This window comes from Lepisosteus platostomus, chromosome 3 (genome assembly GCF_059453375.1).
Source record: "Lepisosteus platostomus isolate fLepPlt1 chromosome 3, fLepPlt1.hap1, whole genome shotgun sequence".
NCBI lineage: Eukaryota > Metazoa > Chordata > Actinopteri > Semionotiformes > Lepisosteidae > Lepisosteus > Lepisosteus platostomus.
Window position 1 is genome coordinate 31,194,457 of NC_142613.1, and position 26,895 is coordinate 31,221,351.

Here is a 26,895-nt window from a genome sequence, read left to right on the forward strand (position 1 = left end):
CTTATTACCATATGCAGCCATATCACTCTGCAGCTCATAACTGGCAGCCCACTGAAGCTCAGCAGGTGTGAGCCTGACCAGTACCTGGATGGGAGGCCTCCTGGGAAAAACTAAGGTTGCTGCTGAAAGTGGTGTTAGTGTGGTCAGTAGGGGGTGCTCACCTTGCAGTCTGAGTCCTAATACTCAAGTATAGTGATGGGGACACTATACTGTAAAAAAACCCGGGACCTGACTGTCTCTAGTCATTAAAAATAGCCATTTCTCAAAAAGAGTAGCGGTATTACCCTGGTATCTTAGCCATATTTCCCATTGGCCTTTACCAATCATGCACTCCTAGTAATCCCCATCTATGAATTGGTTTCATCACTCTGTTCTCCTCTCTCCTGATAGCTGATGTGTGGTGAGTGTACTGTGTGCATCATCCAGGTGGGGCTACACCTTGGTGGTGGAGGGGAGTCCCCAGTACCTGTAAAGCGGTTTCAGTGGAGTGTCCAAAAAAGTGCTATATAAGTGTAAGCTTGTTTTCTTCTTCTTTTTGATCTTATCATCTAATATGTGAAAAAAAATCTTTTAATTTTTTTAGGTATAATTTCAGAAATGAAAGCGCATTTCACAACTTTTGATTTAAGAGTGAAAAGGCACTGTCAAGAGGATGACAGCAGATTGAAATATTTGCAGCTGATTACTCACAACGTGCTAACCAATAACAAACTTCCTGTTCCTTCTTGTTCACAAAGTTAAAGAGCAAGTAGCACAATAAAGTTAATGCAGCCAATCTGTTACTAACACAAATGACCAGCAGGGGGTTCCAAACTGCAAGAAAAATAAAAATTAGGACAGAACATTCAAAATACTTATCCCCCAAGAAGGTCAATTTAAGTAATAAATTATACACATTTTATATAAGGATTGTTATAACTATATGTGCATCATTGGGAAATATATACAATTACACCAAATTGATCCCATGGTAAAAATAATTTTGAATAGTATTAAAACCTTTTTTTGTAATTGTTGCCATATATTTATAGTGGTATGTGCTTTAAGGAAACACCATGCATAACTCCACTTGCAGAAAATCAGTTCAATCTAAAACCTGAAGAAAAGTGTTTCCACATGACTTAAAGACCAGTAACTAAGGAGGAAAGCATTTAGTAATGTGGGCACTATTTATGTGATTGTACAAATCATTCGTTTTATACTGTATTATGTTTAAATATAATTAACATATGTATAAAGTTTTCTATAATAGGGAAACGATACTTCACATCACCCCACACTATGAATTTATAATAAGTGGAAGATACTCCCTTGTGGTGGAGCGGAAAGACTGTGTTATGCAACAATATATGTAACAATATTTTAAACGACGAACACCTAATTCTCTATGAGCTCTAACTAAACAGCAGACTCTAGTACCCCAGTGTCTAACCTGAGGTAATTAAACTGATTACCCAGTACAATATAATAAAAACAAACATACAAATGTTGTGCAAGGACACAAAGTTACACCCAGGCAGCACACACTGTCTCCCATTAATCAACTGCTAGCTTCCACTCCCAGTGAGGTACTGTTTCTGTTACGTGTGCTCAGCTTGCTCTCAAAGCTTATTGCCATATGCAGATTCAGACACTCCATATTTTACAATGAAATCTACTGTGACTATCCTCCTCAGTCAGATTCTGCTGGGGTCACTACTGCCACTAGTAATCTTCATCATTTTTTTCTTAGATAAATAAGATAGTCATGCATTATTGTGTATAAAAGCTCATGGCATTAGAATTTGCAATGTGCCTTTTACTAGGTCATCATGTGATATAAAAAGGCACATGGCTTTACAAGCAGACATTTCTCGAACTTCGCAAAAAGTGAGGAAATCTGACAAAAGAGAAAGTCCGAATCACAAAAAAATACTGACACCTCAAAGAAATTCACAAAGTAAGGTTTATGTTTATTAAAAGAGAAAAGTGATAGCACTCCAACCTGTTCTGTGGAAATCACTTTGGTGAAATGTGTGAAATTATTATTAATATTTATGGCCAAACACTGAATAGTATTTACTAGTGATTTCAAATAAGCTTTATACGTAACAAAAAAGCAGCATCAATATTTTATACAAAATAATATGTATCTGCATAAAACTGAACTCTTGATTTTTGAGCAGAAGGAAAATGATGTTAATGTCTTGGAGAAAGGCCAAGATCTAAAAACACTCAGCCTCACTACATAGTGAACCATAGTCTTAATGCATTGATTATATCTCACAAGATAGTTGGCTCTAAAATTCTTAATTTTTATTTTTCACTTTCCTCCTCTCTCTACAAATATTTTTATTTTCGCCTACAGTGTTGGCAATGGAAATACTTTTTCTGCAAATATACCAGGACAGTTTACAGATATAACCCCACATTCAAGCTTAACATCACATGAAATAAAACTTTTTTTTTTTTAGATGTAAGCTATGAGATGATTTCATAGTTTTTTAGAAAAAAAGGTTCAACAGTTAACCACAGTATGAGATTACAAAGTGCATTCAAGTGAGGCACCCTACTGCCATGGATCAATATCTTAAGTTTCTGGCTTCAGAACATTAGATTGTCTTTACACATAGGTAAGAGGGACAGTCTTCCATTCAACTGGTAAAGCAATTGTGAGATCAGCAAGATCACATAGCAGTGGCTCATGTTGACGTACATACCTGAGCAGTTCCCACAGGCACTTGCAAGATGTTGATCAAAGATTGCCATAGAAGGTCATAGATTTAATTTGATGTTGGTGTACCTAGCTCTGTTGTGATGTTTTGATGGATGGTCTCTGAATGCTCCAGCATCTACATATGGAAATATTCCTGATAGCTAGTACTACAGAGTACCTTTCCTTCTGTCTTTCAATGAACCATGAGGTTGTGGGGGTACAGGCATGATTAAGACCACTGGATCACACCGTATTTCGTGCACACATTTTTTTAAAAAGCTAGAGGTTTTTCTCACTTCATATTCAAGGTTTACAAATAAATGAACATAGGAGTGCAAATAAAATCTCTTACTATTTTCTAAATTCATACCTCAATGACCTGTCATCCTACGGGGTTAGTGTGTTAATATTGAATAATTAATGATTGGGTGTGAAAATTGATGGTGCTTTTCTAAATGGATCAGTATTTACTATATACAATCACCAACCTCATTCAGATATAAATCTACAAAAATAGAAACAGCAAAAAACAAATATTATTGAACAGCACACTCTGTAAACACTGGCATGACACTAAGATATTAAGTACGTCTGTGGGAAGGCAGGCTTCTTGGGTGTTCAAACAAGGTTACTGTGAGTAAAGAGTTCAATTAAGAACCAGATTACTAGCCAAGTGTTTGCTCTAGTTTTCATATATCACTGTCCTCTCAGATGTCTCTGAAATGTGATTCAGGTCTGCAAACCTTCTGCTCTCACATTATCTTCCAGCGTTAAAGATCTTCTGACTTATAGCCCCAGGCATGGAGTAAATCACCAGGCCAATGAAGATGAGCAGCAACAGGCTGATGATGAATCCCACAAAATGCAGCTTGTAGTCCCTCCATAGGAGAATACAGGCGATCCGCAAAGGGCTCAGAAGCCAGGACAAGCTGGTATTAGGGCGACTGGTGAGACAGATCATGGTTTCATTTATTTATTCATCATCAATAATGTAATACAGGCAAACAAAAATATTGCACACTGTAGACCAGAGAAATATATAAATACAGACTCTTTTTTTTCCAATATAAACAAGCTAAAATCAGTGCAAACAAAGTTTTTTTTTGTAGTCAATGCAATGAGCTGGTAAACCAATTGAAAACAATACAAATCGTACATAGCTACAATTCAAACAAGAGCACACTGTCAAAAGAAGTGCACACAGCAAACCAGGGGAAAGTCACACTGCTGTGTCTCCTTTCTCTGCCCATGTTCATTTCAAGGGAAATGATGCTCTCCTTGGTCCATTTCACATCCATTCTTAAATGGTTTTGTGCTTTAAGAAGTTAGGTAACATACTGTTATCTTGGGAAACAGAACTAGATTTCTCAATGTCATGTGCCACGTGAGTGAGTGGATATGGATTTTATTTTCTTCAGAAAGGCAAGCATTGGCTTTGGTCATGACTTTGGAACAAAGTGGCTACAAGAATAAAGTGCAAACTGCATACAACAATGTCTGAACACTGAAATCTAGAATTTACACCTATGCAAAGCCTTTAACCTTTACTTTGCATTTATCTCGCCCTAATATCTACTTATGTGTGAGGCTCATTCTGTAAATACATTGACATGCTTATTTTAATATTGTCTAGTGCACTTATTTATATTACATCATATATTATGTACGTATCTTATGATTGACTTGGGAGTATATTATCTACTACAAATCTTAAAACTACTAGTAATCCATTGAATGATGCTCTAACAATGTAAAATACTGGCCATATTAAGAGAGATGAGAAAATGCCACAGTTACGAGCAGCAGAAACTAAAGTTGAGACATGGATGAGGGTATACAGTACTAAATACTCAGGTTTCAAAAAGAAACACAGCAGTTTTTTTTGTTTTAAAACACAAGTTGGAAAAATGTAACCTTTAAAAAGATTTTCCCAATTTAAATGCACAAAAAACAACTCTTATTCCAAAATATTTTGATTAATACATTTTAACAGCTCTTTTCTCCCAAGGTACTTTAATTACTGAAATATAGGAACAAGCAGTGCAAAGGCTAACGGAAACACCACACAGAATCCAGTGCTGCTGTTGAAGAAAGTGCCCACTGTGCAGTTTTCTAACCTGTACAGAGTGCACTGCCTCTGCGTTGCACAAGTCCTCTGGATACCCAATATATCTAAAAATCCCACTATGTGATGTTGTTACAGAAAAAAGCTTTTCATTTCAAAGCACAAAATACACGGCTTTTGCAGGAAGTGTACCAGAAGCATTTGTTTTTGTTGACAATCGGCAGCATTAACTGTTGTAAAAAATGCAGATACCAATTTTTATTTGAAACAAGCACAGGAAAAATAAGTCAAGCACAGAGCACTTGCAGAAATAGACAAGACTGTTTGTTTGATGGTGGAAATGTTAAAACTGTTAGGTCCCATTCATTGCAAGTGTCTGTTTGTTTGATGGTGGAAATGTTAAAACTGTTAGGTCCCATTCATTGCAAGTGTCCAAAGCAGATGGGTCTGAAAGTGAGGGCTGTGCTGCCCAGCCCTCCTAAAACCCCTCAAGCTCCCAGCAACTTCTTCACCATATAGCCAGGCATGCTGTAGAGGAAGAGGCCGAGCATGGCCAGCATCAGCAGGGCCAGTACGATCTTAATGATGAGCCATTTGTAGCGGTTGCAGATGAGGTATCGGATAGATTTGAGTGGGTTGAGGAACCAGAGGAAAGTGGTGTCTGGCCGGCTGTCCAGCGAAGCAGTTACAAAGCAAAAGAAAAAAAACACAAAGTTGACCAGGTTAGTAGTTAGTAGACAATAGGCTGTTATAGCAGTTAAGCAGTTTTGTTATTCAAAGCCATATGTAACACCCTGTTTTAGAGCTAGGTCTAGGGTGTGTTTTCATGTTTCAGATTGTACAGTAGCTATGAACCCCGCGATTGCATACCAGGTAGAATGAGGAAGTATGGCCAGACTCCTCTGACAGGCACCCCTTTGGCACAGCCCCGCAGTGGCCTCATTGCCAACTGACCACACCGTATTGCTGTGTCACTCAGAGCAGCAAGAGCCCTGGCCAACTCATCCCACACTACCCTTTGCATCTTATTGTATGTAGGAAATCTCAATTGATGTTATTAGTCACCACTAAACAAGTGACTTAGCAATATTATATAATACATGGAGATTCAATTTAGAATAGGTAGGAAAGGAATCAGGTATAGAGACTACTATTAAGATTATGAAGTATTCCATTTATCTATGCTAAATTTAGTCTTATTGACATAAATGTAAATACTATGCACTCTATATACTTCACAGTAATAAGTATAAAAATGAATGCAGACCTTGCAAATTACTACTACAACAATCATTAACTATTCTAGTTCTAAAGAAATCTATCCCATTTACAGCAATTTCTAATGAGAGTCAAATAAACAGGTACAGTATGTATTTGATTGCCAGACTGAAGGCATAACTAAGGAATTTAGAATATTTCCTCAAAGTATTTATCACTTACTCCAAATATTTTTCACTTTCTTCTGAAAAAAATAACTACAAAACTACTTCTTCTTGAAAATGTATTCCACAACAGAACTTTTCTATTGTTTAGGTGAGTTTGAATATTGTAAGATAATGGTATGAAACATCTACTGGATTGTAAAGCTTAGGACAGGTAAATAGTCTGAAAGAACAAACAGCTATAAAATGATTCTGAGATGGGATGAAAGCCATATTAATGAGAAATGAGAGGCAGCAAATTCCTCAGATCAATAAGTAGCCCCTTCACCCTTTTATGTAAGCATGCAATTCTAAACCACAGTTTCCATGGATTGAGCATCATCTAAAACCAACACTCATATTTCAAGACAAAAAAAGCTCTTATGACAGACTTATGATTGAAAATGGTAACATACCCCCATTAACTTTATGGAAAGTAAAGTATTTTATTAAAAGTGGAAGACCAAAAGAGTTGTGGGTTTTACTAACATACAGTAGTATAACAAACCCAAGACAGCAATCTGTTTAATCATAAGAATGTGATCATCTGTACTGTACATTATTTTATTAAATAAAGAATTTATTATTAACTTCTAAGCTTTAAAGTGAGAGGTCCTAATGTGAATCCTGTCACTGAAGGTTAAAACAAATAAACCATCCTCAACTATGTATCTTCATGCTGGACTGTGAAAATTTGCACTACCAGAAAAAGGCACTTATTTTTGACTTTTTTTATTAAGGATGTCTGATGGCAGCTTTAAGGATTTTCAGTGGTTCCTACAAATAATGGTCAATTACTAGATGAAAGCTACTAATCTCTTATTTCAGTTTAAATTAAGGACAAGTAATACATTATTTTAGCACCCAAACACAAAATTGTGTTGCATTATCATTATTATAATTAAAGAAATATATTATTAGTTTAGACGTACAGTATCACAATTCTATCATTATAACATATTTTCATTAATGATGGCTCTGCCATTGTACGTAATCAAATCCATTTGATTGCTGACATCCAGTTGTTAAAGAGATTGAGAGGGACATGCAAACTGTCTACAGGCATTCAATGAAATGTGTATATTTTCTGAAGTATTTATCAAATTTAGGACACCACAACTTTATAAAATGAAAATATTTGATATCACATTCTTATACAAGAACAGTTTTATTCTGGAATTTTCCAGCTGAGGGTTTCCATTCTCTCTCTAGCTACCTGGTTAAAAGGCCATCACCCATGTCAACTTTAAGACTTGCCTAGTTTGGATTCCAATCTTTTTAGTTGAAAAAAGGGCAAACACATACCCTGTGGTATAAGTCCCAAACAGCTGATGTAATTCTAAATCATTAAAGCTAAAGTGAAAAAAGTATAAAGAAAATATACAACAAAAAGGAGGGAGGGTCCAACAACCTTCTTTTTCCTTGGTTTTCCAAACACTTTCACACAAAAGTACTGAAACACCTGATGGCTGGGCAGGGCAGAAGCATGAGGAGAGACACAGATGGCGTTCAGAGAGATGGAGAGAGCAAGAGAGAGTGGTGGGGTAAGAGGGCTACCCTTTGCATTCCTCCTCACGCTCCCAGCAGCTTCTTGACCAGGTAACCAGGCATGGAGTAAAGGAAGAGCCCCACCATGAGGAGGAGCAGGACCAAGGCTAAGATTTTCAGGATCAGCCAGCGGTAGTTGTGCCAGATGAAATACCGGATGGACTTCAGGGGGTTCATGAACCAGATAAAGCTGGTGTCTGGTCGACTTTCATTCAGGGGGAAGGGAGGGAGGGGGAAGAATGGGAGACCAGAAAGGAAAAAGGGGTTTGACAGGTGGTTACAGGAAGGCAACAAGGGAAGTGAAGAAACAGCAGGAAAAAACGAAGTGAGAGTATTAAAGAATGAAAAAACAAGAAAACAATTCTGTTCACAGTCTGCTGTTACCTCCTGCCTACTGGGTAGAATACAAACATGGCCACAATGAAGCAGACTCACCTGTAACTGGGTTCTTAGCATTTACACTTAGTCATTAAAATAAAGAAATACACATTAAAAGATGTTCTTACAATCTTTTTTAATGGAATGTACTGCTGTATTTGAGCTTGAAAGGTCTCTTCTCTTCTCTGCTTATTTTATTGGAAACATATTACTGCCAATTTTATAATGTTGTCATTTCTCAAATTTGATTTTAAATCAAATTTTAAATCAAAACTTAAAAAGTTTTCAGTTATTGTTTGACATACTATAACTCTGCTCCATTTTGTTTTAGCCCTCTCTGGAGTAATGCAGTTCAATTTTTAGGGTCCTTGAGGTTCCACACGCATCTTTGCTAGGTGTCTGAATTGTGAAGCTTGACTTTATATTCTAACTCAGTTTGAGTAACTAATGAGTCTCCAAAATGTTTGAGAAAATATTTTTCCTTTAACAGCATTGGGTGAATGCTTTCAGAATACCAAAGAACAGAAAAAAATATTGTTATGTTTATATTTTCTTAGGTATATGACAATATCACCCAAGGCTAAAATATCAGTTAGGTTCCATACTCATTCTTTCCTAATGTGTGAATCCTATTTTCAATTGCTCAATGAACTGTCTTTCTGTCTTTCAAAACATGTTTTTTTTAGTATTCTATTAATAAGACATCAGCAAACCTCTGAGCTTTGAAGGGACACGTTAAAACATTCAACAATGTAAATTACTGTAGGTATCCTTAGATTCTACTTTTTGTTTAATGTTCTATAATGTTTATTTTGACTTTTTAAAATTGTATATCTGGACTGCACATTAGCCAAGTCTTGTGAACAGGCTGTACATATTACCATGACTTCTGAATACGTCTTCCCTCTGTGAAACTATTGCCAAGAATAGTGTTTAGCTTGGTTATCTGCCTGAGAGTGATTGGAAGCATGAGTTTAATTTGCAACAAAAGTTTACACCTTTCACAAAAAAAACCCCAACAAAAAACAAAGCCTAAATCGAGTAGGATGTCAAGCACTTTAGAGAAAAGTTCTAAAATGTGTTAGGACACATGCATGAAAACATAATTAAATAAGCACTTAATTTGCCTGCCATTTCTTTTAGCATATGTGAATCTGAAGGTGGTTGTGAAGGTGGACTAGAAAATGAAGACTACTGATGAGGAGGGAGCTGTTGGCATGTTTTATCATTCTAAATAGTAAGGAAGCTGCACACTCTGGATATAAATAAAATTAATTTCAGATGCATATTTTGTTTAATATATTGCTTCCAAAATTCTTCCTTGCTTCAATTAATTTTCTGCTCACTATCTTTAATTTCAGTAGTTTGGTCAAATTCTAATAACGACGATGTAAGCTACCTAATCTTACTTGTCTGAGGAAATGATAGTGCCAGCTGAAGAGCAGTGCTATCACAACTCCCCAGAAGGATGCCCAAAACATTGACGCGGATTTCAAACACTGAGCTAAGGGCAAGTTGGTTCAGCAGCATGTTTTGCTGCACCCAAGACGAAATTGTGTATGGAATGGAACGAATAAGAAGCATGTATGATGCAGGCTTGAGCTTGTTTGATCAAGTAGATTTGCATATGCAATGTTTTGAAGTAATACTGATGAAGAATGAAGCAAATGAGAAGCACATATGATGCAGCTGATAAAATACCAGTCAGCAGACACGTGGCATCAGCTAGCACTAACAGCGCTTGGCTTGAGACAGGAACTCTGCGGTGGGAAGAGGAACACACTGCAATGACCAGGAAGAGTAGCCTGGTGTGGAAGTAGGAAGCAATGAGTAGAGCTATCCGTTGCTGAAGTTTACTAGATGAGGATATATTCCAAGCAGAACCCCAAAAGAGGAAGAAATATCAGTGGGTGGAAGCTTTGAGAGGGGATAGTGGAGGGCCAATACTGCAGTTGATGGACTACAGCAGAGAGGGATAAAGGGTAACAGGAATGATGAGAGTTGTAAATGAGGAGACCTGGACCCACTGTAAATTCATGTTGTGCCCATCTGCAGGTTGAACTGAGGGTTAGCAACCAGGGGGAAGGTGTGGTGGGATGGGGACAGGGAAAATGAAAAGCAGGCTTGGGAAAAGAGGAAAGATGAAACAGTGAAGATAGGCTGGGGCTGTAGGCGTGGTGAGTTTGATGCTTGAACAGAAATTGAAAGGGGGAAGGAATGAGAGCAGAACAAGTCGGATAAGGAGATGAGAGGGGGGGGAGAAGGGAGACGAAGTGGGAAATTTGTTCGGTTTGAAAGGTTTGAGGAAATGATGAAAGTGTAGACAGCGTGGCAGGTGCAGAGCTGGTTGTTTCTCATGGAGAATGTGAGGTTGAAGGGCTTTTTATTTGAAAAGAGAAAGTGATTCTGGCACTAGCTTGTTGGAGGCAAACATGATATGGGTAAGGTCTCAGTATTGCTGAGTATGACAGACGTCTGCCTCAAGACCGAAATGCAGAGTGCTAGAAAAGTGGCGTGCAGAGTTGTGGGCAGCCAAGGAGCATTTATACACAGCAGAGTGGAAGCGTGATATTAGAATTTGACCTCCTCCAGAACTTCTGTTGCATAACACCATGAAACATCAGACAAGCTTTTCCGGTATTTCATGATAAATCCAGCATTTCCCACTGCCTGTTGCAGTAGCCTCCAACAAAAATAACGTTATTCACAGGGTATACCACATAAAGTATCATGTTCTGCTGTGATATTTTCAATTTAAGGGAGTAACCTTTAAAACAATATGGACCATTTATGAGGAAGATTTGTTATAAAATAATATTTCTGGTTCTTCCTTGTCTAAAATTGGCACCATATTCTATAACTATTCTTATCACCTTGTTCATTCTTCAACCTTCATGAACATAACTTGGTTACACAGAAGAATGGTAACATATTGTTCTTTGTTACAAGTTACATGATTGATTTGCAAACTGAACACCTTCCCTAATCCCCATGAAAACCCAGATAATGCACAAATTCAGTGCAATGATGCTTTATCCTGAAAAAAATATGACAGACATCGCCTAAGAAAAACATTAGCCAAACTACTATTCATGGTTCAATAACTATTATCACTTTAAGGATATTATTTTTTTAATGCAAAAATATAAAACATTCTTTGATGCTCTCTAGTTTGTAAATTAGGGATTAGGTATTTTATATTTATTGTATATTTTAAGTTAGACAATCAGATCAAGTATCAAGGTATCCTATTCTAAGGCTGGAGACTCCAAATGTGATCCTTGAGAGTCCCAGTCCATCATAAGTTTTTAAAGACCTGAAGCAATTTAGTTGGAATCCATTAAATGTGTGATTTGTTAAAATAATTTTGAGATTCTTTGGAATGAAAATAAAACATAAGAAAGGTTACAAATGAGAGGAGGACATTTGGCCCAATTATACTGTTTGGTAGTAAGTAGCTAATTGATCCAAGGATCTCATCCAGCTGTTTCATGAAAGAAGCTCTTTGGTATCAGCTATCAGTGGTTCTCAAACTGTGGTACGCGTACCTGCAGTGGTACGTGGCGTGCCGCCAGGTGGTACACCAAATGACCCTGTAACTGTCCTGTGTGCGCTGAAAAAATCGGGACGGGTTTTCATATTTTGTATTTTTATACGTGTTGAATACGCAGCCTACGTACTACGATACAGTGCGCGTTAATACTTCAGTGGACACAAGAGATACTCTGTAATTCTATACCACTCTATAGGAATGCGTGCTACGGACGCAAGTGACCAATTGTATTTAAAAAAAGCTACTGTATCTCCAGCAAATAGGGAGAAAGGAGAATGTGCGTGATTTTGGAACAATGCCAACGTTGTAAACACAGGAATGCATAGAAATGCGTGCTACGAACGCTGGTAATCTTGTGAGCACAGGAAAGCGTGAAAGATAACGGAAAAATATTTAAGAACTGTTCTAAGTTAATTTGAGAAAAATACACCGAGCGTCTCTGTGTTTCTCTCCCATGCGCATGAAATAAATACTTTAACACTGAAATAAAAACGGAAACGTGGAAAAATGCAAGCTTGCGGATTGCTAAAGCAGGTAAGCCCCACAGTATTATGTGTGGAGAAAAAGCTGCTGAACAGCTTGACCTGCTGCCCCCCCTGAAAGACACAGTCATTCATAGACGCTTATTGACAGAGCGCGTTAAGATGAGCAGATGCTTTTCACTGCAATTAGATGAGTCTGTAGTCGATTTGGCCAATTTGCTCGTTTACGTTAGATACGAGTTTGAGGGTACGTCCAGTGAGGACTTTCTGTTCTGTAAGCCGCTACCAACAGGAACTACAGGAGAGCACGTATTTCAGCTTCTGAATGAATTTATCGAAGAGAATGGCATCGACTGGATTAAATGTGTCGGAGTTTGTACAGACGGTGCTAGAGCAATGACATGCCGACACAGCGGTGTAGTTGCACGAATTGGAGAGGTTGCTCCAGAAATTAATGGTTTCATTGCAACATCCACCGCGAGACCTTTGCCGTCAAGAAAATGCCTGACGATTTAAAATCTGTTAAGACTCTGTTGTGAATTGTATCAAGGCTCGAAAAATTAATTCACATCTGCTTTGCTCGACTAAACAGGCTCACCCCTCTCACTGAAATGGTGCTTTTTTATTTTTATTTGTTGTTGTTTTTTTTTCTGTAAAACACTTTGAGAAGCCACATTTTAATATATCAAACAAAGTTTATTATTATAATATTTATTATATGTATGTGTGAGTGTGTGTGCACGCGCGCTCATGTTGGTCATTGAGAATTTCTGGGGTTCCTATGAGATGATAACTTGTAGGTGGTACTCGGATGCTTTGGTTGGATTAGGGGTGGTACTTAGTCCAAAAAGTTTGAGAACCACTGAGCTATACCAACAACTGTGCAGCTCCCATAAGCCTCTGGGTTAAGAAATGCCCCTGTTCTTTAAATGTACTTCCATGTAGTTTTCCAATTGTGTTTTCTGGTTCATGTTTCACTGTTGTGTCTGAAGAAGTCCACTGTCTTGAGGATTTTTAATACTTGTATTATAGTTTATTAATTATACTAGAATCTAGTATACATTGGTATACATTAAGATAACTGTGGTATTCCACTAATTATATCACCTCAAATATTTAGAGGTTTTTCTATGTTCTGTTCATTAATCAATTCTCAATCCAAACACTTGCATTACCAGGTATGCCCACTGCCTGTAATTTGAAAATTAATCTTTTATGAGGATTTTATTCAAAGCCCTCTGAAAATCTAAATGCACCAAATCATATGCTCTCGGTGTATTTGTTACTTACTGTATGTAGCTTGTTATAAGTACTCTTACAGACCTTACCTATGTAAAATGTATATTTTATAAAGCCATCTTGACTATTCCCTAGGATATTATTTGATATATGAGGTTCTCTAGCTTAGTTCTAATAAACATTCCTTTAACTTTCATATAAAAGACATATTGGCCTACAATTACTCGGTTCAGTTTTCTCTGCCTTCTTGTGGATGGGCACTACCATTAGCAATTCTCCAGTCCCTGGGTATTTCCTCTGTCTTAAAACTTAGGGAATCATTCAGCCCTCAAGAACTAGATTTCCCTAAAAAGAACAAATTACTTGCCTAATCGATTAATAACTTCCAATAACTCCTAATCTTTAAAAGTAGGGTAACTTAGAAGACTTAAGGGACTGGTGCTATCTAGTGTACATGTACTACAATCTGCTCATCTCCCTGTAGGCTGAAAGTGTTTTGTGAGGGATGGGCTTACTTTGGTTTCTCCAGGGGGTCAGGCTCATTACGTCCAAGACCAGCTGGGCACTTCTCTGCTTCTTCTGCAGTCAGGAGGTGCAGCTCTGCCTCCACTTTCCCCTGTACAAGTAATAGCACCCACTGAATTACCAGGGACAGTAATTACCATGGCTATGTTGTTTACATACATACTAAGTGCAGATGAACCAACCACTGATGACATGGGAGAGTGTTGCCGGTGATGGCAGCACAAATTCAGTGAAAACTCAACACTTAAAAAAGACATTTAAAATCACATTTGAAATCATTTTAAATAACAATTATATTTCTCTTTTAAGGGGTTGTGGCCAAAGTGCAGGAAAGCAAAAATGCAAAAAAATGAGAGGCTTTTCATTTACCGTGAGCTCCAATTCGTCATTTTCATCCCGAGCAACAAAAGGCCACCAGCCTTTGACCCTCTTCTGCTTGAAGATGGAGATGGTGGGCAGCTCCTGCTCACTCAGCACCATGTCTATGGAGCACTGCTTGGCTGTCTTTGCCCCGCGGGGAAAACGGTTTAGGTCCAGCTCAATTGCTCCTGCACAGAGAACAAGACCACAACTTTCAGGAATGAACTGTACGCTGACAACATTCACATACTGTACAACACACATACTGCACACAGATTCACGGGATTAGCTTGGGTTATTTGTATTACTAATATGCGACTCTATTGTTTTCTACCTTTTTGATCTACTAGATATTTTTAGTTCTTAAGTATTTGCATTTCTTTTTCAAGTTTAACTGAAAACTGTTTAAAAAATCAATTTTAACCATTGCCTTGCCCCAACAATAAGTGTTGTAAGACATAATGTACCAATTATCAGTTAGAAATCTATTTTGTTTCATCTGCAGACTGAATCTGGAATAGGAAATAAAGATTACATCACAAGGTTATGTAACTGGCCCATTATTATTAGCCCAGTCAGTGAACTTTCCGGCTTAATGTAATGACTTTTAATTAACAGGCTACATGCTTCCACAGTATGTAACATGGACTGAATCCTAACCCTCCCAGTTTTGCATCAATTTGCTTACTGTTGAAATAAAAGATATGATATCCTCTAATTATATTTCTAGGGCAACAATTATTCAATTTAACATTTAGATTTTTTGTATACTGTATACGGCACTAAAAGAGTCAATTATGCTGGAACAGCTAGTTAACAGGCAGATGGCAGACATCTTAAGTATGTAAGTGATTGATGATATCTTAATAGAACACACATTTCAAATTTAAAAAGCTCTCAGCTCCTTGAATAAAAATGGGAAAAATGGTGAAAAGGAGAAAGTCTACTTTCTTATTGTACAAAAGAACAGTTACAAATGAGAGGAGGCCTTTTGGCCCATTTGGTTCTTTAACAGTAAATTGGATAGTAGTAAAACAATGATTAAAAATAATCATACAATAAAAGCAGAGTAAAAAGGCTACAGCACCTAGAAAGTCATCTGCAGAAAAGTGGTCTGCATCCCAAACTTGAAGTGTGAGCCGCGCTGGTATCTTGTATTCAGTCTCATCCCAGGAGAACATGGACTCCTTCTTAGATATTACAATCTTCTCTTCTGCTAACAGGTAGTCAAAAGGATACACGAAGCGCCAGTTGAAGTTTCCTTCTCCTGTCAGTGAGTGGTAGTGCACATCAGTGTCCTGCTTGTCTTCCTGTTGTCCCTTCAGCCAGCTGTGGAAAGGATCAGACAAGAGAAATTAAATAAGTAGTGCTTCCAAGTACACTATTTACTGTGACAGATTTTTCAGTCCATAATTCCCTTTATAGGGGAGGAAGTGTACAGAAAAGGAGATTGCTATTCATTGGCAATAGAATTTTTTAAAACCTGTTCCATTCATACTGTTGAATATTAGCTATGTAATTAATTTCTTAACAAATATAACATGCCCACTTTTGTTCAGATTTAATTACAACTCTATTATCTATGGTATGTATGCTTGCATTCTTATGGCAAGTCTTCTTAAAGTTATTCATTAAGGTCTACAAGCAAATATCCAAGGCCTTTAAGAACATTCTTTGACTGCTAAATGCTGCATGTAGAATATTCCTTGGAGAAGGATCTCATTTATTGCGATTACAAAGTGCAAAACCTTGTTTTTGCATTTTCCTTAGGTTGTGCTGAAAAAAACAGATCTCTGGGAAAAATAAATCACATTCAACTTTGGTATTGCACGGCTTTATATGTGTTCTCAGTTTATCTGAAAAAAAAAAAGATTTTTCTTCTATTATCAGAATTGAAATCTGTAGCACTGAGGCTGGCATGTCCTTGTGTGGTGACGACATTGAAAATTAACTGCAGGAGTACTGCACACTGCATTCTAGTAGTACTGACAATGGCACATTACTCCTGTTAGGGAGCAGCTCTGACAACAGAAACGTTGACGTGACCATAGCTGCAGTGGTTTCACATAGAAGACAAATTTATGGAGCTATACCATTAAGTTGAGAAAGACATAGAGAACAAACAGAAGACCAGTCCTCTTAAATCTTTAATCTTGTCATATTGTCTTCACTAAGATGCATTCAGAAAAAAATACAAGTTGGCAAAACATATTGTAAACACTCAGTGGCAAAGACACGGGTCTTTAAGTAATATTCTGAGAAATTTCTGACTTCACCCACAGGAAAATTGGACTTCCAACATATTGGAAAATTGACCCTGGCATGAGCGTGTGTTTGTGTGTTCCCTGCAATGGACTGGTGTCCTGTCCAGGATGCACCATGCCTAGTGCCTAATGCCTGTTGAGCCAGTTTAGGCTCTGTCTAATGGATGAGGAGGACCATAACTTTGTCTCCAAAGAGCTGTTTTCAATTTATGTTACTGTATCCTATACCACTCCATTTTTAAAATATTTTTATTCTGAAAAATAACATAAGACATCGCACAAATCCCAGGACACCATCTCAGGTCATGAAGGCGAGGAATTAATTTAAAGGTCAAGTACTGTATATAGGCTAAATTTCATGTCACGACTGAAGGAGACTATGTTCTAAGTACTGCTTTGCCTGCTGTGTGGCAAAATAACAATTTCAATCTAATAGTTAAAGAAGCTGTTACTACCAGTTAATACTGTTATACTTTGATTTACTTTTTTGAGGCAATTGGTTTAACACATCATAATACAGATACATTATGAAGAACATTTCTTCAAAATACTGTTATTTTAAACAAAACATATTGAACATCATTAATTTAAGACACTTACCCTGGATTTCAAGCAGAAATAAATGAAAAGTACCAAAAATAAAATCATCTCTGACAAACTGTTACATGCAGCGAAAGAAAAAGGAAAAAGACAAAAAAAACATATCCACATGCATCAAAACTATTAAAGATAAAAATAAAATAAAAATCAGAGTAAGGGATGGAGCAGGAAATTAAACTGTTTAACGTTGTTACTGAATTTCAAGATGTGATATTGGTATTTCTTTTGTGTCACATGATCTACAATTTTCTGATGGATGAGGAGTGGATTTTTGTTTTTTGCTGAAAATGCATTTTCAATTTTTACAATTTTAGTCCACTGCAAGACAATCACCTTTTAATATTTTGTAAAACAAGGATTAAAAAAATAACATCCAAAAAATGAAACGTCAGAAATGCCATGATGGAATACTCATAAAGCTGTACATTTTCGTCAAACAAGTTAGATTAATCTCATTTCCTAAAACTGTAAATATGATTAAAAGCATTAATTAATCAGTTCTTTCACTGATTACATAAACACAAATTAATAGATTGATATTCTAGTGTAGGAGACATGGTGGCACAGTGTTTAGCATTCCTGCCTTGCAGTGCTGGGGCCCTATGTTCAATTCTTGGGCTGCTGTCTTTGTGGAGTTTGTATGTTCTTCCCTGGTTTGTGTGGGTTTCCTCCAGATACTCTTTTTTCCTCCCAAAGTTCCCAAAGACATACTGGTAGGTTAGTTGGCTTCAGGGAAAAATGCCCCAGCTGTGAGTGTGTGGATGTTTGTGTTTGTGTGTGCCCTGTGATGGATTGGCATCATGTACAGTGTATCCTGCCTTGTGCCTGTTGCTTGCTGGGATAGGTTCTGGTTCCTTGTTGGAAAAAGTGGTCAGAAAACAGATGGATAGATTTTCTAGTGTAAAACAGAATGGTGTTAAAATTAAAAAAAAGCAGATGATGTGTGCAAGGCAAATCTAATCAAGATTTCAGTCTTGCTATTTTAAAGCTACCCTTAAAATAGTGTAAATTCAGCTTTACACTCTTGTTGTAATCAATATATTTTTTTGTCATGTGCACAGAAAATGTGCAATACTCTGGTCATACACCTTTAGATAAAGAATTCTAAGGACTATCCCAAAAATGTAAAACATTTAAATAAACATTCCCAAATCACATACACTAGTTGATAAACATCATCTTATTATTCTGTACAATCTTTTGATCTGAGAGAAAAGTCATTTATATAATGTAAAGATATAACAATGTAATTAGACGATATACTGTACGTTAGAAGCCAGAGTAACTGTTAATCTAGAGCAGGATATGAAAAACATTCAGCAATGTATCTGCAACAATAAAAAGCAGAACAGAAGCAATAATACATAAATATTTTTTACAAACTACTTACACTTATGCTATCGTCTTTCTGCACTATTACTGGTACAAGTTACATAAATTATAGAGTAAAACATTCTTACCTCACAAGGAAAATGAAAGTGAAAACACATCCCAATTAAGCTGATTACAAACAATTATCTAACTTTGAAATGAGAAATTTCCCCAGTTCTCCATTTAAGTTGTCTTATATGGTAGATGTACAATACATTTGTGTGATTTTTAAATTTCTCTTTTTAGATAAGAAAGGTTGCTTCCAATTCAAAGCTATTTCAGATTCAGGCCAATGCAAAATGGCTATCATGTAATAAAGATCAATGCCAATAATCCATTCATTAAATATTTCATTTTTCAGCACTTTTCCAAAACATTTAATATTTTTTCAATTTCAGAGATTTCCAGGCCAGGAAATCTTTGTTTTCAAATTCCATTACTCTTTCAATGTTTCAACAACCAATATAAGCCTATAAGTCTTAGCTTAAAACAAATCAGTAACATTGTTCACATGTTTATACAGAATGTACAAATTAAATGCCTCTTAGTTTAAGGGCAGTTTAAAAATCCTATCCTATCTCAACTGTCCCTTTGGTTTGTGTTCTTCACGTTTTAAAATAAGAACTGAAATGTGTTATGCACAAAGCACAGTTTGGAGGACAGTAATTTATGGATGAGTTTGAGTAGGTGTGAGAGAAAGATAACTTTTTTATTTTTTTAATGATAATGAACATAGATCTGTGAACATCAAACAGATGTGAGATGATTTGACAGTCCCTTGGACTACCATTACTGCTAAAGATGGAGCTAACAAGAGTATTAAATCAACCTCATAATCATAATAATAAAAATAATAATTGCACTATGCTGCACCATATAGAGCTACTGTCTGTTTTCTATATATACAGTAATAAAATAAAATGAGAATGTGTATTAGAACATCACTACAGGTGCTAGAATCATTAAATATTTCATAGCAAGCTGTTCTATCTGAATCCTTTAGAGGAATTGATTTCAGATTTAATGCATATTAATAGTCTTCTTTGTCTGTCGGCCTGCAGTCGCTACCCAAGGCAATTTTGTCTATTAAAAAATCCATTACAAATGTCATTCACTGTGACCTTAATTCAGAGCAATATTCTGATGTTTAATTTGTGGGGATCGACAAGACCCAATCCTGTATTATGAATGCAGAGGCATGGCCCCTTTAGTGACCCAATTACAGCTTAATTTAAATACATTTTAAATGCAGTAGCTTTATTGTGTGCTATTCTATTCATGCAAGCATTTTTTTTTCATTAATGCTTTCATGCTTGATGAAAATCAATACAACCCACGTTCTATACTGTTTGGAACTTAAAAAAATAATAATTTGTGGCACATCAAGCAAAAAAAAAATGAGGAGACAGTGAGACTATACCAATTACACCTACATCTTTACACTACCGACAATTACTTTTTGTCTTACCTCTAAGGACTGCTCATGTGTCTTTACCAAAGTCTATTCAAAAGACACTTTCATAAGGCCTCATAAGTACATTATTTTTTTAATTAACTTTTTATTAAATACAGTATGAACCGAACTGGGACAACTGATTTTTAAGATTCAGTTTACAGGTAAGAGTCCTGTGCTGAGTTGAAAATATCGACCTGCTGGCACACTCCTCCACTGACTCACTCTGTCAGAGTTATTCTGAAACACTGCTCTACAGTGACTTATGGGAGAGCGATCTCTGGCTTATACAATAAGACCCTTTTACTGTTTGGAGCTTAGATGTTCCATACACATTTGATCAATGACCAGTCATTTGGCTCAGTCGATCTATTCATTTGCACTGTGGGCTGGTGCAGCTTTGGCGGCTGGGAGATCGCTATAAGATGGTAGATTGAGTCTCATCTGGGGATGAACTGCACATTTAAGCACCCTGCAAGTCACAGGAGTTATGGTTTAGCCAAAAGTCATGACAACTCTGGCCAGCAAATGCTTACTTATCCAGATGGTGCTCTGCTAACTGTATGCATGTCTACTGGCTGACAATGTCTGAGATTTGTTGACCAATTCTTAAGGTCTTCTAAGTTGACAGAGGGAGATGTGTCATCTTGTTTAGATGAATTATGACTCATTCAAATTCAGATTCAATATTAATTTTGATTCTATTACAGGAGAAGCAAAATAATTGTAAAGATTTATTAATATAATCCTTAAATGGAAAGCAAATCACTGCAAGAAACCTTTAATTCTGTGTGTAAAAAATATACTTTATATACAAAAATAATATTTTCCCACCTTTTGGAATAAAGATAATTAATATTTACATTCCCATAATTCACAGCACACTATTTGCACTAAGAAAGGCACCATAACCCTGAATGGTGCTCTTTGTAAAAGCTGAAGAACTGTTGTTTCACGTACTGTGTACATGATATTAATAATCTCTACTTGACAATGCAATTACACAGGAGGGACAACAAAAACTTAATGAACATCGTGACATTGCGATTATGATTAGGTTAACCTGGTTTGTGGTTTTTCTGATAGTTTTAGGACAAAATTGAAGAATCAAGAGAATGATGATTCATAGCACACAGATTACACAAATGCATTAAGAGGAACTGTTGTTACAGTATGTGTCATACATTTTGAAAATTGGTGTAGGGGACAATACAGAAAAGTAATGCTCAGCTCCAAAACTTTATATAAAAACCTGCATTTCAATCAAGCACAAGGGAATAATTAAAAGTGGAATATGACCAACTCAACTGGATCTAATGTTGGAGGGGACAAAAAGAGAATCGTCAGGAATCTATTATAATCTCTGAAAATTAGTTATTCCAATATTCACTAACATTCTATACTTTGACATAGATTAATAAATTCCTATAAGTGACCTGGATAGAAATTAAAAGCAGAAACATTTGATTTTTTTTGCTTAATAAACTGTAAATTGGTATGGTCTGAAGCGTCTCTGAGGGAGGTGAAAACATGATAAAATGTCACGGTTGGATGCGTGCTCATGACCAGGGAGGGAGGCTGAATGCAGGTACGTGGGTCGAGCCGTGCAATGGAGTTCTCTTTACCCTCTGACATAGATGTCAGACATCTTCTCTCCTGTCATGAAAGCATCATCTTGAAGCACTACTTCATCAGTGTTCCAAATAATAACACGCAGCTCATAACTAGACAGCAGTACAACAATGACACAGGGAAAAGGACAAAAAAAACAACACAAAAGGAAAAGAAAGAGTTAATAACACCAAACGCGCACAATACACACAGTGAGGCGCACAGGCGCCTGTACCTACCCCCGCACAAAAATGTCACTAGACTTTTCTCCAGTGAAGTAATCATCGTCCTCCAGAATTACTTCGTCTGTATTCCAAATTATCACCCTGAGCTCATATCTGGTAAGGAGGAAGGGACATCAGGTCAGAGCTGGACAACTCTCTGACAGAATGAGGGAAATTCACAGGGATTTATTTGGAGAAAAGCATATTTCGTGCCACTGATTACAAAAAAGCTCCATGCCTGTTATAAATCTTTATGCTTAAGCAATCAGTGCAAGAAAAACAAAATGCTTTTAAAATGTGGTTATGAATTCTTATTTTAAGACTCACCCCCCCCCCCCCCAGAAATAATTTGTGATTAAGACACTGACAAGGTTAAACAGGATTTTGAATTTTCCCCACAATCCTACTGCTAAAAAAATTAAACAGTTATAAAAGCCCACAATCACTGCTGCCAGAGATAATCATTTGGCAGCTTTAAATTTAGATATCAGGCAGGTGTTAAATTTATGAAAATTTACTGTATTGATCATACCATATTCAAGTACTTAAATTTAAACTAATCTTATGGGGCTGTTCCATAAGTAAAAACACAATATAAAACACTTCCAGAGATGAGTTAATATATATGGCCTGTTAGACATAAAGGACAGATCTCAATTAGTGATCATAAGGGAACAAAAGGAAGGGACAATCAGGTGACACTGGCTTTTTCGCATTTTTCTATAGGAACACCATCTATTTCTTTTGCTGAAATATCTTAATGAAAAGGGAAACTGTAAACATGAATCTGGCTATATGGAATTGATTAACAAAGAGAGATGGAAAGCTGCTAAAGGTGCTGTGTAAATATGCAACTGTCAGAGATCTGGACTTCCTCTTCCATCAACAGGGGGGTCTGTGCCTGGGCAGGCTGTTCCCTGAACCTTTCACCATTCTCTAAGGCTGGCAGAAGGCTGGAAGGTTGAACCTCTGGCAGGTTGAATGCTCAGACTCCAGCCCTGTCCCCACCTTTGAATGTAAATTCAGTCACAAGAACATACTGTGTTGACTTGATCTCAAGGAAAATCATTCAATGGTGTCCTTCCTCTAAGGTCCATTGAAGTCTCCTGTCTGAATATACCTGGGCTCAAGTGCTTCATCTTCATTCAGTCACTATGGGGACAGCTGTTAGTCAGCTAATTCTCTACAGAACCTACTTCTTTGGCTTTCTTGGAGCGATATCAATGGCAGGTCCAGGTGCTGGCATATCCATGGGAAACATATCAACCCACATCTCAATTCGCCCCTACAGGTCCAAAACACATGAAAACATAACAAAGTTTACAATGAGTGGAAGTTCTTAGCCCTTTGTTAGGTAGCTAATTGAGCAGATGCTAATAGAGCAACAACATGGCTAAGTAACTTCCCACTACCGTTTGAATGACTTTCAGGATGTTTTATCTCCATTGCTGATAGCAATGATATTGAGTCTTGACTCTATATAAATTAATGTAAAGATAAAAATAACCCCATCTTTATCAATTGATTCACCCCGGTAATTCTTCAAAACCGTCTGCTCAGTATTATGCTCTTCAGTAGCCTGATTATATATCCGTTGTGGTGGTCTGTTAAATTTGGCAGACACTAACAGCTTGTGTCTAATAACAGGCTATTTATTACTTGTTAAAACTTTCTAATAGCCACCACTGTGAACAGCGAACTGCTGCAGTGAGCAGGACGTGTTTGTACCTGCTCAATGCCGGGCTTGTCAGGGTTGAGGAGGGGCCTGGTCTCCACGTGCTCTGGGATGAGTTTGCAGCCAAGGCGGGGGATCTCCTCCCAGTGATGCAGCACAGTCAAAGCCAGGTGCTCATCTGTCTGCTTCTTCAGTCCTGCAATCATGTGAATAACACCTCTGCCCCATCTCAGTACTGCCAATAATTTGACGCTACCCACCTCCCCACAGTAATGCTATGATCTTACAAATACAAATGACAATTCATAAACTGTGCAAACCGCTGAATATGTTATCAGTGGAGTTGCATCTCCTTTATTAGAAACAATCTGGGTTGTTAAAGTAAAAACATCCATCTAAATAATTATTTTATTCATGAACTATGTTTATTACCTGTTTAAAGCATTGAAAGAACCAATTTACAAGCATTTTGCTCCAGTACAATTTGTTTTCAAAATACAGCCCAAAATAGGGTCTCAGAATAGAGAGATTTGATTCACAAAAACATGATTAAGTGAAATCATATTAATTTTACTTTTTCCCTCACCTATTCTGTCTCCAGCTTGAATAATGAAGTTCACATCTCATGTCTCATGATTTACATTATTATCTTTGTTTGCATGCTTGTGTGACCGCGGATGACTATGGTTCCAGCGCTATGCAATGATCCTAAACGACATTGACGACCTGTGGTCATCTGCTTCTCATTCTAACAATTTAGGGGTGGTATCAAACACAAATAACATACAAGCACTCACTGTCATTTGCACTATGGGAAATAAAATGGAATGTGTAATGGTTAAAATGTGTACAGTGGTCCAACAATATAGTACATTGGGCTTCCTTAATTTATTAAAACTAGATAATTTTCTTCTAATATTTTGCCCCTTCATTGAAAGAGTCAGGCTGGCGTGTAGTGAGGATGCTATTTCAGTTGCTCAGTGTATTGGTGACACATGTCAAATGAGTGACCCAAACAACTTCTTACCGTTTTCATCCTCTATTTCAGTCGGTCCCATGAAAACCCGGTTTGCCACTTTGACTCTTCCTCCGGGCCCAAAGTGCGGGCCGTCCACCTTCCCCTCCTTGCACAGCTTGGTCAGAATCTGAGTAGGTTTCATGGGGTCTCTCCACACGTTGTAGCCATGGCTAATGACACAACAAGACACCTTATCTAACACACTGGAACACAACTGATAAGACTGCCTCCCACAGGTACAAGCACTGGATAAAACAAACTCTGGTCTCAGGGTTTTGATTTTAAACAGACTGTTATATCTGTAATGTCACCATTACTACTATGCTTACCACATGTACTATTAAAGAAATAAAGCTATCCAGTAATATTTTAGAAATAATTATAAATATGATCCTTGTGATTTATTTTGAACAGCTTAAAGAGTTTTGTATTTTCCTATACCTAATCCTTTATCACTATAATTTGCTTACTTGTACATGCTTTCTTGTCACTTTCCTGGTTAATTAAATAACTATTAATTGTAACAATTTACACTATGTTGTTGTGCTTTCTCTAATTTTATTTTTACAAATACTTCTCCTTGCTCTGTCAAGTTTGCAGTTCTCAGCCTGACATCTGCTCTGGGTACTGAGATGAGTATAAGTCTCATGGGAGGAGGCATTACTCACAGTGAGTAGCTCTGAGCAATGCCACAAGTGGCCCTGTGCTTGCTGTAGTATCGGTTCTCCAGGTCAATCTTGGTTTCCCCTATGAGATCATCAGATCCCACTAAATCCCAGTCAAAAACAGCGACGGTCAGCATGGATTCCATTGGGAATGTAGCTTCAATATCAAATGACCTGAGAGAAAATGAGTGAAAGTATGTGAGAGAAGTAAAACTGAAACCACATATACAAGCTTTGTATCATTTATGCCCATACCATTTAGATTTTGATTCACCCTGTCTTGATTATATATACAATAGATCTATACAAGCATTTCCTTTTTGGGGTCCTCATAAACCACACTGAAATGTAGAAGGAAGAAACACAGGTGACACCTGAAGAAGGCTCAACAGCTGAAACAGCACTTTTTCTGCTTTTCAGTGTGGAATGAACCTTAACTTGTGCTTTTGCAGCCAATACACAGTGAAGCAGCTTCCCGCTTGAACATCTTGGTTCCTGCTGGAAGAGGTGTTAGTGGGGCCAGCAGGGGGCGCTCACCCTGCAGTCCATGTGGGTCCTAATGCCCCAGTATAGTGACGGGGACACTATACTGTAAACAGGCGCCGTCCTTCAGATGAGACGTAAAACCGAGGTCCTGACTCTCTGTGGTCATTAAAAATCCCAGGGCGTTTCTCGAAAAGAGTAGGGGTGTAATCCTGGCCAAATTTCCCATTGGCCCTTACCAATCATGGCCTCCTAATAATCCCCCTCTATGAATTGGCTACATTACTCTGCTCTCCTCCCCACTGATAGCTGATGTGTGGTGAGCGTTCTGGTGCACTATGGCTGCCGTCGAATCATCCAGGTGGATGCTGCACATTGGTGGTGGTGGGGGGGAGTCCCCATTACCTGTAAAGCGCTTCGAGTGGAGTGTCCAGAAAAGCGCTATATAAGTGTAAGCAATTATTATTATTATTATCTTCAGTCATTAACCATTTCAGTTTCTGCTTCTGATATTCCTGTAGGTCTTTCTCAGTCTACATTGGGAAATTTGAAGTCCACTATAAAGCCTACTTCTTAGTTTTTTGAGTGCATAAAATTCATCGGAAACTTTGGGCTGAATCAATGGTCCTATGAATCAGATTTAGATATAGTGACAAATTCCATGCCACCACCAGTCTTACTGTAAACCTACTGAAAAACCCTGGGAACACTAAATCAAAACTTTTTATATTGAGTGTTCAATAAAACCTCAGATAAATGCAATTGTGATAGAATACTTATTATAAAATGTTTGATTTTCATATGAAGGAGACTAAAAATGTGAAGAAGATGGCTCTGAAAAATGACTATAAAAAAGATCTGTACAGATGAACAGTTGACCTTTGTTTTCTATGAACAGAGCAAAACTATAAAAAAGAATTTGCCATGCTTATGTTGAAGGAAGCTGAGCTCTGGGATGGTTGTACTATACTTGACTTACTTTCCAAAGACAGGGTTCAGTTGTTTTGAAATGTAGTTCTCTTTGTCTTTGATTTCTGTTTTCCCCAGTTTAATGACAACGTAAGGATCTGCTTTGCCATTGATATCGGCAGGGTGCAGGTCTGTGGCCTGAAAAAAGAAGAATGGATCAGCTGTAAAATATTAAGGCACATACTCATTGACCATCTTTGGTTACCTCTGCCATATACCACAATAAGACATAGCTTTATTATTTCTTAAGTACAGATATGTTGGTACTTATTGTTACCTATGTTTAAGATCCAGTC

General features: G+C 37.3%; 1 protein-coding gene across 17 annotated transcripts in view; it reads right to left on the bottom strand.

The window, feature by feature from the left end:
- Positions 1 to 1,940: 1,940 nt before the first annotated feature.
- otofa (otoferlin a) overlaps positions 1,941 to 26,895 on the bottom strand; it is a 176,170-nt gene continuing 151,215 nt past the window's right edge. For 9 of the 17 annotated variants that reach the window (XM_088625211.1, XM_088625208.1, XM_088625206.1 and 6 more), the window contains 10 exons: positions 26,610 to 26,737; positions 25,151 to 25,321; positions 24,492 to 24,652; positions 23,518 to 23,660; positions 22,986 to 23,074; positions 21,805 to 21,903; positions 15,354 to 15,595; positions 14,276 to 14,454; positions 13,897 to 13,997; positions 1,941 to 3,639 (listed from right to left, as the gene is read on the bottom strand). In XM_088625211.1, the coding sequence (XP_088481337.1) occupies positions 3,453 to 3,639; positions 13,897 to 13,997; positions 14,276 to 14,454; positions 15,354 to 15,595; positions 21,805 to 21,903; positions 22,986 to 23,074; positions 23,518 to 23,660; positions 24,492 to 24,652; positions 25,151 to 25,321; positions 26,610 to 26,737 (1,500 nt within the window). In that variant the 3' untranslated portion in view covers positions 1,941 to 3,452. Of the gene's footprint in view, positions 3,640 to 5,139; positions 5,430 to 6,607; positions 7,935 to 13,896; positions 13,998 to 14,275; positions 14,455 to 15,353; positions 15,596 to 21,804; positions 21,904 to 22,985; positions 23,075 to 23,517; positions 23,661 to 24,491; positions 24,653 to 25,150; positions 25,322 to 26,609; positions 26,738 to 26,895 lie in introns of those variants that run through there. The other 8 variants (XM_088625214.1, XM_088625212.1, XM_088625207.1 and 5 more) reach the window with 3 other exon arrangements.